Raw genomic sequence first — 14,298 nt, forward strand, 5'->3', positions numbered from 1 at the left:
AAAGCTGAACTGAGGCTTATTTAGCATAGCTTAAAATCAGTCTTTTAGTAGGAAGAGTAGAAACAGTTACAAGAGGTAAATAAATTATAACATTCACTTAGATTATACTGTCAATTTCATTCAGTAGTGCTACAGCATCTCTCAGCAAGATTCCCCTGACATAACAAAGTACAAAAACTTGGACCCCTGAGGGGTACATTGTTTCCCTGCTTGACATAACTCTTTTCTCTATAAGTTATGTAGCTCCAGACCCTCATGTGCACAGCTGGCAGGGTGTAGCAGCAGGTAACAGCTCAAAGTCTCTATCTTTTGTCCCTGCCAGTTAGAGAAGTCACTCTCCACTTCACAGCTGTACAGACAAAGTCCTGGGCAGTCCAGCTGCAGGGAGATTCAGGTGCTGGGTTGATGAGTCCCAGCAGGAGGGAGCTGCTCACACACAAGCTTCATGCTGTTTACGCCACCTACAGCGTGGTGGTTTCTGTGTTGGTGATGCCGGCGTCCTTCGCCATTGCAGAGAAGACGCTCTGCTTCTGAAGTAGCTTCTCGGGGCTGTCAAATTCCACAATCTTCCCTGCATGCATCACCATCACCCTGGCAGTAGGAAATGAGAACACCTGAGCTCCAGCAGTCAAAGCTGATAGTGCTGCTGGCACTAGCACCAGCGCACAGCTCTCATCTCTGTGCTGGATGGTGAAACGTATTTGGTGTCAATAACCCCTCTGTGGCCTGCTGTTGTAGAGGGTCCCAAAAACATTGCCCCCCCCCCTTCCCCCCCCCCCCCCGCAAAGGCATAACTAACATGTGACCATTTTCCCCTCCTCTGTTCTGAACTCCCAGAAACTGTACATTGCTTTCCTGGGCACTGCAACCACTTTTGCCCCTCTGGCTGCATCCTTGCATCTGCTACTGGCTACCTCTCCCCACCCCAGGAGCCCTGAGCCCCATTCCTGTGCCCTATGGTACCTGTTGCTGTCCATGATGGTGTGGAGGCGGTGGGCAATGGTCAGGACGGTGCAGTTGGCAAACGCACTCCGGATTGTTGTCTGGATTAAGTGATCAGTTTCCAGATCCACAGCTGCTGTTGCTTCATCCAGGATGAGGATCTTGGCTTTGCGGAGAAGGGCCCGAGCCAGACACACGAGCTGTCTCTGCCCAACGCTGTGGGTAGGTAGGGGATGTGAGTTACCAGGTAAACAGGGTGCCCATCTGTCTCAGCCCCTCAGCCACCACAACCCCCTCCTAGGCCCATGAGAGGGGCATGTTTCAGTTCCTTTGCTCACCTCAGGTTCTCCCCTCCCTCGCTCACGATGTGTTGCAACCTCTCAGGAAGTTCTTGCACGTATGCCTTCAGGTGAGCTAGCTCGAGGGCCTTCCACACCTCCTCATCAGTGTACTGGTCAAAGGGGTCCAGGTTCATCCGCAGGGTACCAGTGAAGAGCACAGGATCCTGCCATGGACAGCACAGAGTGTTTGCACCCACAGTGGTCATTCAGCAGGGCTGAATGCTTGCCCTGCTGCCTGCCCCTGGGCAGGGAGGTGGTGCTGATGGAGGATGCTCCAGGTGGGATCTCTGCAGCACTCAGGGAGGTGCTAAGGGCCACGGGGTGCCCAGGAAAGAGCTGTGAAGCTGTGGGGTGCAGAAAAGCTGGAGTTGGCTCACCTGGGGGATGATGGTAATGTTCTTGCGTAGGTCATGCAAGCCAATGGTCGCTATGTCCAACCCATCAATGATGATCTTTCCCCCAGCAGCCTCCAGTACACGGAAGAGGCAGTTGGTGAGGGAGGATTTTCCAGCCCCGGTCCGGCCCACAACCCCAACCTGTGGGAGCATATGTTTAGACCACCTAACAGGGCTGAAAATAACTGAGTGAGGGCTCTCATCTCCACTTGGTGGGCCTTCTCAAACCCAACAATGATACAGTGTCATTAGGGGAAGGGTGCGGTGCAGGCAGAGAGGTCCTCACCTTCTCAGTACTCTGAATATTGCAGGTGATCCCCTGAAGAACCAGCTCCAGTTCAGGTCGGTACCGAACTTTGTAATCCACAAACTGGATCTCGCCTTTGCTGGGCCAGCCGTGGGGTGGGCGTTTGTCTGTCACCCATGGAGCCTGGGGGCACAGGAGGGTTAGGGGGCTGCACTGAGCTGTGCAGCAGGTGTTGGCTAACACCCTGCTCTACTCACCTCTCTCTTGACCTTCGTGTACTCGTGCACCCGTTCCACTGCCACAATATTTGTCTCCAGCTCCGAAGACACCCGCACCAGCCAGTTCAGTGTCTGGGTCACCTGCATGGCAGAGCCACAGAGCTCAGTGGGGCCCGAGAACAACCACCTCCTGTTGAGAGTTCATCGAGAACATGCTCCTCCCCAGGGCAGCAAGCACCCCCATTACACACAGATACATGTTCCCCTGGCTTCATTCCCCAGGTAATCATTCTCTCCATCAGACACTCCAGCTAATCCCCTCTCCACACACTGCAGATGAATGTGGGGCAGCATTGTGCAGCCAGCCCAGAGCCATCATCCCAAAAACCTAACAGAAGAAACTTTGGTTGACTCACATTGAGGGCAGAGGAGACGGAGAGACCCACAATGCCACCTTCCAAAGAGTTTTTTGAAATCACAGCCAGAACTGCAGAGAAGAAGACCACCAGGCTCCCAACAAACTCCAGGCGGATGGCCAGCCATCTGCAACGGGAGAGCACAGGGCCAGCCAGTGAGACCAGCATCTCACCAGTGCTGAGCTCAGCACCATAAACCGGCAACAGAAAGTGACCCCATCACACTCCCACTTGACCTGGAGCATCGGCATCTTCCCAGGACCCACACTTGACAGCACAGCTCACTCCACCCAGGCTGTGCATACTTTCAAAATAACCCTGAAAAGCCTCCTTCCACAGACAGTGGCCCTATCCAAAGCTCTCCCAATTCCTACACAGACCTTCAGAGCACCTCCTGATGGAGCTGTAGGTGTCCCTGCTCATTATGGGGGAGATGGATTATATGACCTTTAAGTGTCCCTTCCAACTCAAACAATTCTATGATTCTATGATTATGAAGGAGGACTTTAGCATCTCCAGAACCTCTCCCAAGACCTGGATGCAGAGTGCTGTGGCATAAGGAGCAAACTCACCTATTTGAGATTATCCAAGAGTAAACACTTTTCTGGTTGATGTCCATTGTCTTCTCGTTGTGCTGCAGGAACCGCTGTTGATGTCCATAGGCCCGGATGACAGAAAGGCCTGACACTGTCTCACCAAAGTGGGAGTAGATGGGAGACCTGGTGACGGAGTCCAGGCGCCGCAGCTGGCGTGATGTGGAGATGTAGAAGCGCTGAAATAAGGAACAGCTCGGTTACCAACACAAAGCCCAGCAGTGACAGGGACAGTGCTCCAGGCAGGGCAAGAGCTGCTCTCAAGCCCCAGCTACTCACCAGCACAAAGTAGTAGAAGATGCCCAAGGGAACAATAACAATAGTGAAGAAGGGGGTGGCCAAGGCAATCATGAGCAATGTGCTAATGATACCCATGAAACAGTTGAGCCAGCTGCGGAAAGACATGGGGATGGTCTCATCTACTGTGAAGATGTCCTGTGGTGCAGAAAGAAGCAGGGAGAAGCAGTCAGTGACCCAAGAGAGAGGAAGAAACCCAGAGGCTTCACACATACTTGCAAAAGTATTGAATTAAACTATAGTGATGTGAAAGTCACAGCCACATTTAGGGTCACAGCTCCTAGCTTGGGAACAGCTGAATTAATGGAGAAGATTTTAATAATAAGACTTTGCAAAGTCCTTTACACTGACTGCATTTTTTTCTTGTTGGCCTTCTCATTGTCTCAGGACAGCTCTAGGCTCCAGCCCCTTTATAATTTACTCTGAACTCTCTTCAGTTTTTCTACATCCCTCTTGGCCAGGTGGACCCAAAACAGGTCTCAGCATCCAGCTGTGGCCTGCCTTGCACTGAGGAGATGAGATACAATCTCCTATAATTTGCTGGCCACTTTCCTTCTCATATATACAGTCCAAGATGTGGTTAACCTCATTGTGAGCCACACATTCACCATATCCTTCTGCTCCACAGAACATAGCACCACTCAACACTCTCCAGACCTGCCAGAACACCTTCTCCATGTGGGGGATGTTCTCCTACCTTGGCAAACCTGTTCACAATGCGGCCAGTGGGAGTTGTGTCAAAAAAGCTCATGGGAACACGAAGGATGTTACTGAGAAGCTGCTCGTGCACAATCCGGGAGGCCCGCATGGCACCGTGAGAAGACAGGATAGTTGCAAGGAACAGGAAGAGAGCTGCAAGGAGAGCACAGAGTGGTCAGACCCAGCTCACATGTGACACTGGCCCTGGGCAGTCATGGGGCAACATGGAACAGTGAAGCTGTGTGATGTCCCACTGTGACATCCTGCATCCCATCTCCTCACCATGCCACAGTAACTGCATCTCACCAGCCTTATCCCTGCTGGACCACACCACTGAGTGAGCAGCACCTTGTGTCCCCACACTCACCCTGTGAAACCCCCAGTGCCCCAAAGACACCAATCCGCAGGTCTCGCTGCTGCACTGGGTAGGTCTCATTCTGGTAGCGCTCTGCATCATCGGTCCAGGCACTGAGCCACAAGTTGGTCCCCACATAGGCAGCATACTCTCCCACGTAGCTCATGGCAACACAGAAGGAAAAGACCAAACCAACAGCACGGAGGTACCGCAGGTACATAGAGAACTTCACCTGTGGAGAAGTTAAGCCCATTATCACTGCCCAGCAAATCACAGCCAGTGTCACCCAACAAAACCTTAGACTTGCTGCCCTCGGTCCTCCCTCCACCACACTGCACTGTCAGGGACCTTCACCATCAGCTCTATGCAGTACTGTGTCCTGGCTGCAACAGGGCCACAGGAAGCTGGCATTGGCTCCTCTTGGCAAGAATCAAGGTTAGTACCAGTGCCCCTCTGCCTCCTTCTCCATCCTCCTCACCTTGCCAGTTTCCACAGTTTCCTTCTCAATCAGCTTCTGGCCCTTTATCTTGATGGGCTCCTCCTGGGCCTTATTCACAGAAGTGGTGCTCTGCTTACTGATGCTGCAGGGAGGTGATGGGGACTGTTAGTATTGGAGTGCTTCTCTGGAGGTCTTGCTCTGGGGGTGCATCCCCACATTGCACTGGGACACCAGTGCTGGAGCTCTCTGGGATGAGTATCCCTACACAGGCAGCTTTGAACAAGCTTTGTGGAAGACCACAAGGTCACAGCAAGGCAAGTAAAAGCAAGATCAGATGATCCTGACCCAGCATTAACTAGGGTTAGAAGCAGCAAGGGAAGTTCCCATCCCCTTCTCTGCAGGAATCTCCCCAGCAAAGCTCCCTGGTCTCCTAAAAAGCAATGCAGGAAGAAGGTGAGAGAGGGGAGGGCTCTGGCTGAGTCCCCACCTGCGGGTGAACTCTTTGCGATGGATGCTGGCCTCTCGCTTCAGCGTCATGGTCACCACGTCATCGGGCCCCTCCTCCACACAAGGCTCCATACCTTCATCCCCCTGCTCTTCAACCCCATCTAAATCAACAGCTACAGACATGAGAATGAAGGACAGACCAATGAATCACATCTTGAAGCTTTCAGAACTTCAATACACACACATTTCCTGTACCCAGTGGTATTTCCAGTACCTGCTGTAGTTTCCTCTGCAGCACTCTCCTCCTGGCTGCCATATGAGTTAAGGAACTGGGCGAAGGCCCCCCTGTTTGCAAGCAGGGTGCTGTAGGAACCATGTTCAGACACTGCTCCTGCCACCAACACCACGATGTTATCAACCTGGGGCAGGAAACTGATACTGTGCGTCACCAAGATCCGTGTCTGCAATAAAGTGGCAGTGTGGTTGGAGGATGGTGAAATCAGAACACTCCTTGTTCCCCAAGCCTTGGGCTAAACTCTTGGGCATCACAGTGCCAGAGACATTTCTGCCTGGCCGTGTCCCAGGAAGGAGGGCACAAATGCTCACCTTCTTCTGCAGCAGCCCTTTAGGTCCCAGAACATGCTCGAAGAGGTGCTTGCCAACATGTGCATCCACAGCAGAGAGAGGGTCATCCAGGATGTAAATGTCCGCATCATTGTACACTGCCCTGGCCAGGCTGACCCTCTGCTTCTGGCCCCCACTCAGGTTAATGCCCTGAATGAGAAGGAATTTCCATGAGCCCCAGGCTGCCACAGGGTGACAGCCCTTCTCTCTGCCACCTGTGTTCATCACATATTTGCTCATCCCTACTGCACAGTGCCCAAGGCTGATACCTTCTCTCCAATCTCTGTCTGGTCGCCTGCAGGTAGTAGCTCCAGGTCTGGAAGGAGGGCGCAGGCCTTGATGACCTTCTGGTACCTAGCTTCATCCAGCTCTGACCCAAAAAGGATATTGTCTCTCAGTGTGGCATTCTGGATCCAGGCCTGCTGGGGAACATAGGCTAGGGAGCCCTGGGAGAGAGATACAAGAACAAGGTCATCATCAGAGCATCACAGCCCAAACACGGCCACCTCCTGCCTCTCAGGACCGCTCTGGTCCCTCATCTGGGGACCACATGGTCACCCAGTGCCTGCCCTGCTGCCCGTCTGTGAGCCCCGCAGCCCCTGGCACTAGCCAGCCACTCTCACCTGGATATTGATGTGTCCTTTGATATTCTCCATCTCCCCGAGCATGGCCGATATCAGCGAAGACTTCCCTGAGCCCACAGCCCCGACCACAGCTACCAGGCTCCCAGGTTTGATGTCCAGGGTGACACTGCAAAAGAACCCATTGAGCAGCATGTCTCCTGCACAGGACCCACACAGAGTAGAGCACAGCTGGGGGTTCAACATGAATGGCACTTTAAGGAGATGACTGCCTTGCTCAACTAAAAGCTTAGAGGGAGAGGGACCCATCAGGCTCCATGTGGCACACAGCACTTACTCTCTTATCACAGGGTTCCCATCCTGCTCCCAGGTAAACGTGGCCTCTGAGAAGCGTACAGCACTGCCTGTCAGCAAAGAGATGCAGTTCAGGGCTGAGAAAGGGCAAACTGGCCTCATCCCTTGCAACTGGGTTGGGCATCCCAACCTGACCAATCTGAACCAGCCCCAAAACCTTCCACGCAGCCCTTCACCTGGTTCTGCTCAGCTCCTGCCTGCACAGATCCACCTCTGAAATACCCCATGGCTCCCAGCATATCATTATCTGCCTGCTGCTCACTGGGGCAAGGTGAGGCCAGCCAGCAATCCACAGGGACTAAGCCAGAGCTTTACCTACCTGGGATGGAGTCATGATGGATAGACGAGGTGTCCAGATCCTCTCCACCCAGGTACCGCTCCAGCCTCTCCTTTGAGACACTGGTCTGCCATGGCAGAAAGAGGATGGCATGAGGCACAGCTGGGCATGCTTACAGGAGCCCCCTAAGCAGAGCACCCCATATATAGCCTACACTCAAGCATCATCCCCCACCTCTGAGCCCTAAGCCTGTGTCACACAGGTGAGTCCCATCCCACCCCACTGCCAGAAGAGCCCTGTGCACTGATCCCTGGGTGTCCAAGGCCCAGGACCATCACATATCTGAGCCCCATGTGCTGGCTCAGACAGAGGTATCAGACGGTCCTCTCGAGGGCTGACCTGCACCAGGGAAGAGAGAACCATGGGCAGCATGGCCATGGGGAAGCGCAGAACATTGAAAAGGGAGATGGAGGTGAAAGCTTTCTGTGCATCCAGGACGTTGTTCTCATCCACCAGTACATAGACAGCAAAACTGGCCAAGGAGACCTGGGACAGAGAAAGCCACCATCAGTGCGGTTGTGTGCAGCCCAGGTCACTTGCTTTCCCCCATAGCAGCTGAGGTTCTCCATCTTTCCCATACCCTCGGTCCCAACCCAACTCCAGGTCTCAGGAAAGTGCAGCTTTCCCCAACATGCTGGCACTTACCAGGAAGGGGGCACATGAGAACACGAAGATAGAAACTGACTGTAGGTATGAAAACTTCAGCAAGTTCTTCAGCTCACATGCCCGAATCTCATTGATTCGCTTCTCAAATGAGGGCTCCCAGGCAAAAAGCTTCAAGATCTGTGAGATAACCAGAGTGAGTGAGTGCTGGCCTCACTGGAATGCCCACTTTTCAAGGGATCCATACTCCACTGCTCACCTTGATTCCATTGAGGACTTCACCCATTATTTTCATGCGTTCATCCTTGTTCTTCATGTTCCTCACCTACAAACAGAAGAGCCAGAGGTCATGGCTACACCTCAAACAGATAGAGCTCACTCTTGGGAATGCACCTGGCCTGCCCTAGGGAAGGGAAGGGAGGGCTCCAGGACCCAGGGAGACATCCTATGAGTCTGGATGACCACCTCAACCCAAGACAGATGAAATTCCTAGTCTGGGAAAGATCTGCAGCATAACAAGAAATGCCAGAGGAGCAGGAAGAACAGGGAGAACCTTTCTCCCACCACCGACCTGTATGTGTTTGGACTTGTTGACCAGGAATCCATTTATGGGGATGAGCAGCACCATGACTGCAATGCCAGCCAGGACAGAGGGGCCCAGCTCTAGCCAGAGGAAGACGATAGACAAGATAATTTGCAGGGGTGATGACCAGAGCTGGTGAACAAAGTTGGCCAAGTCCATGAATCTTTGGGCATCAGCTGACATCAGGTTCACAGTCTCTCCCACTGTAGACTCTTTGCGAGTGGCACTGGACATGGTGAGTGCCTGGAGAGAGAAATCATGGTCAGTGCAAACCTTATGGGAGCAGAGCTGGGAAACACCAGGTCAGGCTGAAACTGCTTCTCAGATTCTGGTAACTATCAAATGTGCTGTTTGCACTGGGCTGGTGGGCAAGAGATGCTGGAATTCCTAGCCCAGCTGGGAGAAAATGGGGATGGTGACAGAGCCATACCAACCTTCTTGTAGATAGCAGCAATGAGGCTGGCACGCACATTTGTGCCAAGCTGGAAACATAGGTTGAAGTACTGCTGCAGGCAGAGGGACTGGAGCATCGCAGTCAGGAAAAGCAGGATGCTGTACAGGTACCCCTGCCAGGCAAAGGCTTCCGCATCTGACACAAAGGCGATCAGCAGCCTGAGGGGCAGAGAGTCCATGAGCCACCCACCTATAGAGACAGACCCAACAGGGTGCTCCAAACCAACACAGGCAGTTGGGTGCTGAGCACACAGGGAGGTGGTGGGGCTGGGAGCAAGGCCAGGATGAGGCAGGGAGGTGTGACTCACTTCAGCAGCTGGGGACTGACAAACACAAGCACATCATGTACCAATTTGAAAGCCACCGACATCACGAGGTTCCCAATGAAGGTCTTAAAGAGGGCTTTCATCAGCCACTTCTTGGGGTAATCCTTGTGAGAAGAGTCCCCTTTACCTCCCTTCTTCTTTTTCTTCTTCTTTGGCTGTCTCTCCTCCTAGAGGGAAGCCCAGACAGAAATAAGTGAATGGGTCCTATGGCTTTTGGCACCTGGAAGGATGCTTCCAGGGCAGCTACGTAGCCCCCAGATCAGGTGTCCTGAATGAAGCCCTGCTTTATCTCCTGTCATATTATCTATGTGTATTATGAATAAATTATAGAAAAAATCCTTCTCAGAAGGAGTGGTGATGCATTGGCACAGGCTGCCCAGGGAGGTGGTGGAGTCACGATTGCTAGAGGTATTCAAGAAATGTGGAGATGTGGCACCAAAGGGCATGGTTAGTGGGCAGGGTGGGAATGGGCTGATGGTTGGACTGGATGATCTTAGAGGTCTCTTCCAACCTGAATGATTCTATGATTCTCTCTCTCATTCAGAGTGATTTTCACTCAGACCTGGGGAAGGGAAACACAGAGACAAGGGAGCTACTTGTACTGCAAACTTGAGGAATGGCTCCTGTTCTCCTGCAGGGCATAAGGATGGAGAATTTCATGGTGTCTCAAAAAACATGGATCTAAGGAGGATGTGAAAGACCTTGCCACAGAATTCCCCATCCTTGCCCATGGCCCTGAAGAATCAGTCAGGAAACTCAGCAGTGGGGGCTGCAGGGAGATGAGGTGACCCTACTCAGCAAGGATCTCTGCATCTTGTGCAAGGCCACACATGGGAAGGATTTTACCAGCACCAGGACGTCCTGGCTCTGGGCCTTGCTCATCCCATTCATGTGCTCTGTGTCATGTTCCCGGCGTCTTTTCTTGCGTTTTCGTTTCTCTAATTCTTCCTGGGCCTTCCTCAATGCAGCTTTCATGTTCTTCTGAAAAGCAGCAGATATGGCCTGTGTCCTGTCTTTATCTTTCAACTCCCAGACATCTTCAATTTCCAAGGGCTTCCGATGGCCCTTGTAAACAATCCTGTGGGGCAGAGAGATCTCCCCTTAGCAAGTCTCCAACACTGCATCTGTAGGAAGGTCCATACTGCAAATACAGAGCTTTCAGGGTCTGGTCCTAACAGAGGGAGAGTTACAGAGCTCTCTGCAGCTCAAGCCCTGATTTGTGCTCACAGACTGGTGTGGCTGAAGCTCCCATGCAACTTTCATGCCACATGACAGAGCCATGACAGATCCCTGCTACCTTCAGGCTGGGCCTGATGCACCGAGTACCTGTGCACAGCAAGGTGGGAACTGTGCAAGCTCAGGCTGCACAGACTGCACTGATTACAGAGCTTCTCCTGGCCAGATCTTGGATGAGGCCCTCAGCCCTGCCCTATTGGGTAGCAACCAGCCCACGGCAGGGAGCTGGAACTGGATGGGCTTTATGGTCCCTTCCAACCCAACTACTCTGTGATTCTATGGTTCACAGCAGCCTGTGCAGCTCAGCCCTGAGGCTTCCCTGCATTTTACCACCCAGACCTCCCCATAGCCCTGCTCACCTGCTGTACCACTCAAAGGTGACGGAGCTCAGGATGGAGGCTGTCACCTCTGGGTTCTAGAATGCAAAGAAAAGAGAAGTGAGTACTGAGGCATTGCAGGTGCTGAGATGAAGTTGACGAGAACTGACCAGCACCAGGCTGCAGCCTCCAGCTGTCCTTGTACCCCTTGCTGACACCTTCCTGGCACCCTCACCCACCCCTGCATGCACTTCATACCTTCTCTGCAATTTCTTTTGCTTCTGGGGATATATCTGAGAAGCCTGAGACAACAAAGAGCAGCAGCTGGAGCCCATAGGAGATGAAGAAGAGGACAAACCGCGGCACATCTGAGATAGGATCCTGTGGGAAAGTAGAGCCTAGGATGACTACTGGGGCTTGTCTCAAGGCCAACTGGCCCCCAGAAACAGCATCCAAATAAGGGCAGTCCCAACAGGGCAGTTGCAGAACTCTGTGCCCTGTCTCAGCTTCTTCTCACCACCCCTCTTTCCTTCTCCCTTCCCTCCTCCCGGATGTCCATAAGGGGAGAAATTAGTCCTGGTTTTCTCACACTTCCTCAAAGGGAGAGGGTGAATTTAAAAGGCTATTTCTCTTCCAGTTCCCATAGGGCAGCTGGGACCTCAGTAATGCCACTGAGAGCTTGTTCAGGGGTTGAGGTCCATAAGGGACTTGATGACCCTTATGGGATAATACCTTGGGGTATTCTACGATTCTGTTACTTTCTCTGGGGACAGAACAGTGCCATAGGGAAATATACAGTTTCTTGCCAAACCCAACCTGCAGTGCTCTCCGGACAAGGGACTGGAATGGCAGGATCCCACAGAGCAGGGACAGGATCCAGAAGCAGAACAGTACCACCGAATCTCTGCACAAGCAGAAGTGCCGTGCATAGTGGATCAGCAGGACCAGGACCTGTGAGAAGGAACATCACTGAGGTTTGGTCAGGGCAGCAGGACCAGATCAGCCTTTCAAACACGCTCTTGGGGTATGTGTCCCCAGGCACTGGCACACATGGTCTTTGCCAGTCCTACAGGAGCTTCAGAGTTCATTGCACAGGGCAAAGGTTTATTTCAGGGAGACATCATATCAAAATGCTCATAGGAAAAACAAGGTCTGAGGGCACCCCGGCATTATGCTTTAGCTGCTCTCACCCCAGGTTCTTGGCCATGCTGTAAAGAGCAGGCATAAAGCAGTGCCCTGGCTCCTGAACATCAACTGCGTGCCTGGCATTACACAGGTCAGAGACCCATGGTTAACAGTATCTCCTAAACTTTGCACATGAATCCAACTGATAAAATAGCAATCATTAGCTAATTGTTGTGTTTGCATGTAAGTGTAGCTTCTAAGTTTTATGGCTTTATTATACTGTTAGATTGGTGGGTAACTTCCACAAGATATCTGCTACTCCTGCACGTGTTCCACTGCGCACATAGTTCCTGTGCCCTCAGTTCCCCAGAGGACCAGTCTCACATATCTTCATTCACAAATCCAATCTCTAATCACGAATCTCCTCTGCCTCAGAATTCTACGGCACTTCTCAATTCTTCCTTCCCACAGAATCCCCGCAGGTTCTCAGAGCTGCCCCATCCCCATCTCCCAGGCTGCTCCCCTGCAGATGCAGCCTCCTTCCATCCCCATGCTACTGAAGCTTTCTGCTGCCCTGCCATCTCACGCCATCTCTTTGGTGGCACTCAGCACACTGTCCCGCTGACCCTTACCCATGTGACGATGTACAGGCTGGGGTTGGTGTACATGACAGCTGGCAGGGGGTTCTGCCCTGTGCCCTCTGTAATTGTCAAGACCAACTCTGCCACAGCTGTCATCAACAGCAATGTAGCCAGCACCTGTGTGGAGAGAAGGGCAGTTGTAAGGAGAGACCCAGCCCACCACGTGCACTGGAAACCAGTAGGAGACAATGAGACTGGATATAAAAGCATTAAGCCCTGTAGATCACTGCACCTTTTCCAACCCAAACCTGGTGCAAAGATCTTTCTTATGCCCTTTCATGGGAACACTGTCATCATTTTAACCTTGAGGCACACAATAACATAATATCAGAGGCTGCAATGCACACCTAAGACCTCCCTCCTGGAGCATCCCAGCCCTATGCTGTCCTCTGTCCTAGGTATGTGTCATCACAGACTGCCTTCTGGGTGTTCCATCAGTGTTTCTTTGCTCCTACACTTCTCATCTGTTCATTCTTCACCCCGCACCAGCTTAGAAGCTTTCTACTCACCACCGCTCACCCGGGCTGCACCTGCTGCCCTCTGTGCTCCCTCAGCCCCACTCTACCTGTTTGATGATGTAGAGTTTGGTCAGAGATGATTTCTTGGATTTAGATTTGCAAATGGGAAGGAGCTGCCATGGAGCCAAAACCCAGAGGAAGCCGAGGGGGATCCAGACCAGCACTGTCTGCTGGAAGCACACCGGCAGGTCGGCATCTGGGCGAGCGAGGTAGGAGTCATTCTGGAGACAAGAATGGACAGTCAGGTAATAGAACCACAGAATCATAGAATATCCAGTGTTGGAAGGGATCTATAGACCAACCCCCGGCTCCACAAAAGGGCCACCCAACAATCAGACCCTACATCTGAGAACACTGTCCAGGTGTTTCCCAAACCCTGTCAGCCTGGGGCTGTGACCACTGCCTGGTGAACCTGCTCTGTGCCCACTGCTCTCTGCGGAAGAACCTTTTCCCAGCACCGAACCTGATCCTCCCCTGAAGTCACTCAGGATCGCTCAGCCATCACCTGACTCACAGCACCAGCACTCTTATAGCTTCTATCCCTCCTGTTTCCACCCCACTCAGCACCCACCATCCTGACTTACTGCCCACCGAGCACCCTACCCCAATGGGGCCAACACAGCCACTCACCCAGAAGACGGAGCCACAGAACTCCTCCAGAGATGCTGGCATGCCTGGGGCGGGCAGAGCCAGCAGCTCCTTCTCTCGTTCTGCTCAGTTGTGAGAGTCCTGGGTAGATGCTTGGAATAAAAGTCCCTACACACCCTTGGTCGGTGTCAGGATCAAATCCTGATGGCACACAGTTAATTGTTAACTTTGTGTGGTTGTGTAACTCTGAAAGCAAACCAGTGATCAAAAGGGCCTTGGAAAACCACATGAGTTCCAGGGAAGGCAAGAGAGGGAGGCTCAGAGGAGAGATGGAAGGGAAACTGCTGTCACAGACTCACTGCACCATAGAGCCATTGCTTGAAAATCACAGCCTTTATCAGTGTATACTGAGAAAGGTATATGGTCCCACAAGACAACCTGTGTTGGTGTGGTACATCTTTCCTCTGCTGGAACCACTCCAGCAACCCCCAGTACCCCAGTGACAGCCAGAGAGCCACACCTGGAGGGAGACTGGCCCTAAACCACCATCCTGCTACTCTGGGAAGTGGGGGCTGTAGGGGATGGGTCTATCCTAAAACAAATAGAATTTGCTTCATCTCACA

At 52.4% G+C, this 14,298-nt stretch overlaps 1 protein-coding gene across 1 annotated transcript; it reads right to left on the reverse strand.

Annotated features, from left to right (window-relative positions):
• Window positions 1-19: 19 nt before the first annotated feature.
• Window positions 20-13,873, reverse strand: ABCC2 (ATP binding cassette subfamily C member 2). Its single transcript, XM_015867203.3, has 32 exons — window positions 13,718-13,873; window positions 13,135-13,308; window positions 12,561-12,686; window positions 11,620-11,754; window positions 11,062-11,184; window positions 10,846-10,901; window positions 10,097-10,328; window positions 9,233-9,417; window positions 8,906-9,083; window positions 8,460-8,714; window positions 8,148-8,213; window positions 7,931-8,068; window positions 7,625-7,771; window positions 7,268-7,352; window positions 6,932-6,998; window positions 6,637-6,763; window positions 6,283-6,459; window positions 5,996-6,163; window positions 5,664-5,850; window positions 5,430-5,562; window positions 4,982-5,084; window positions 4,516-4,735; window positions 4,147-4,301; window positions 3,432-3,587; window positions 3,132-3,331; window positions 2,560-2,686; window positions 2,183-2,284; window positions 1,965-2,108; window positions 1,661-1,819; window positions 1,281-1,447; window positions 964-1,158; window positions 20-591 (listed from the first exon to the last, which is right to left on the reverse strand). The coding sequence occupies exons 1-32, from the start codon at window positions 13,757-13,759 to the stop codon at window positions 462-464; spliced, it is 4,659 nt and encodes a 1,552-aa protein (XP_015722689.2). The 5' UTR covers window positions 13,760-13,873; the 3' UTR covers window positions 20-461.
• Window positions 13,874-14,298: the final 425 nt, after the last annotated feature.

Source organism: Coturnix japonica, chromosome 8 (genome assembly GCF_054131305.1).
Source record: "Coturnix japonica strain WE chromosome 8, WE-NBRP24, whole genome shotgun sequence".
Lineage (NCBI taxonomy): Eukaryota > Metazoa > Chordata > Aves > Galliformes > Phasianidae > Coturnix > Coturnix japonica.

Excerpts from the sequence above, each read along its gene's own strand:
- ABCC2 (XM_015867203.3), bottom strand. The coding sequence starts at position 13,759 with ATGCCAGCATCTCTGGAGGAGTTCTGTGGCTCCGTCTTCTGG. Across the intron at positions 8,069-8,147 it reads AAGTCCTCAATGGAATCAAG|ATCTTGAAGCTTTTTGCCTG; the intron begins GTGAGCAGTGGA and ends GTTATCTCACAG. Across the intron at positions 5,563-5,663 it reads TGCAGAGGAAACTACAGCAG|CTGTTGATTTAGATGGGGTT; the intron begins GTACTGGAAATA and ends TCATGTCTGTAG.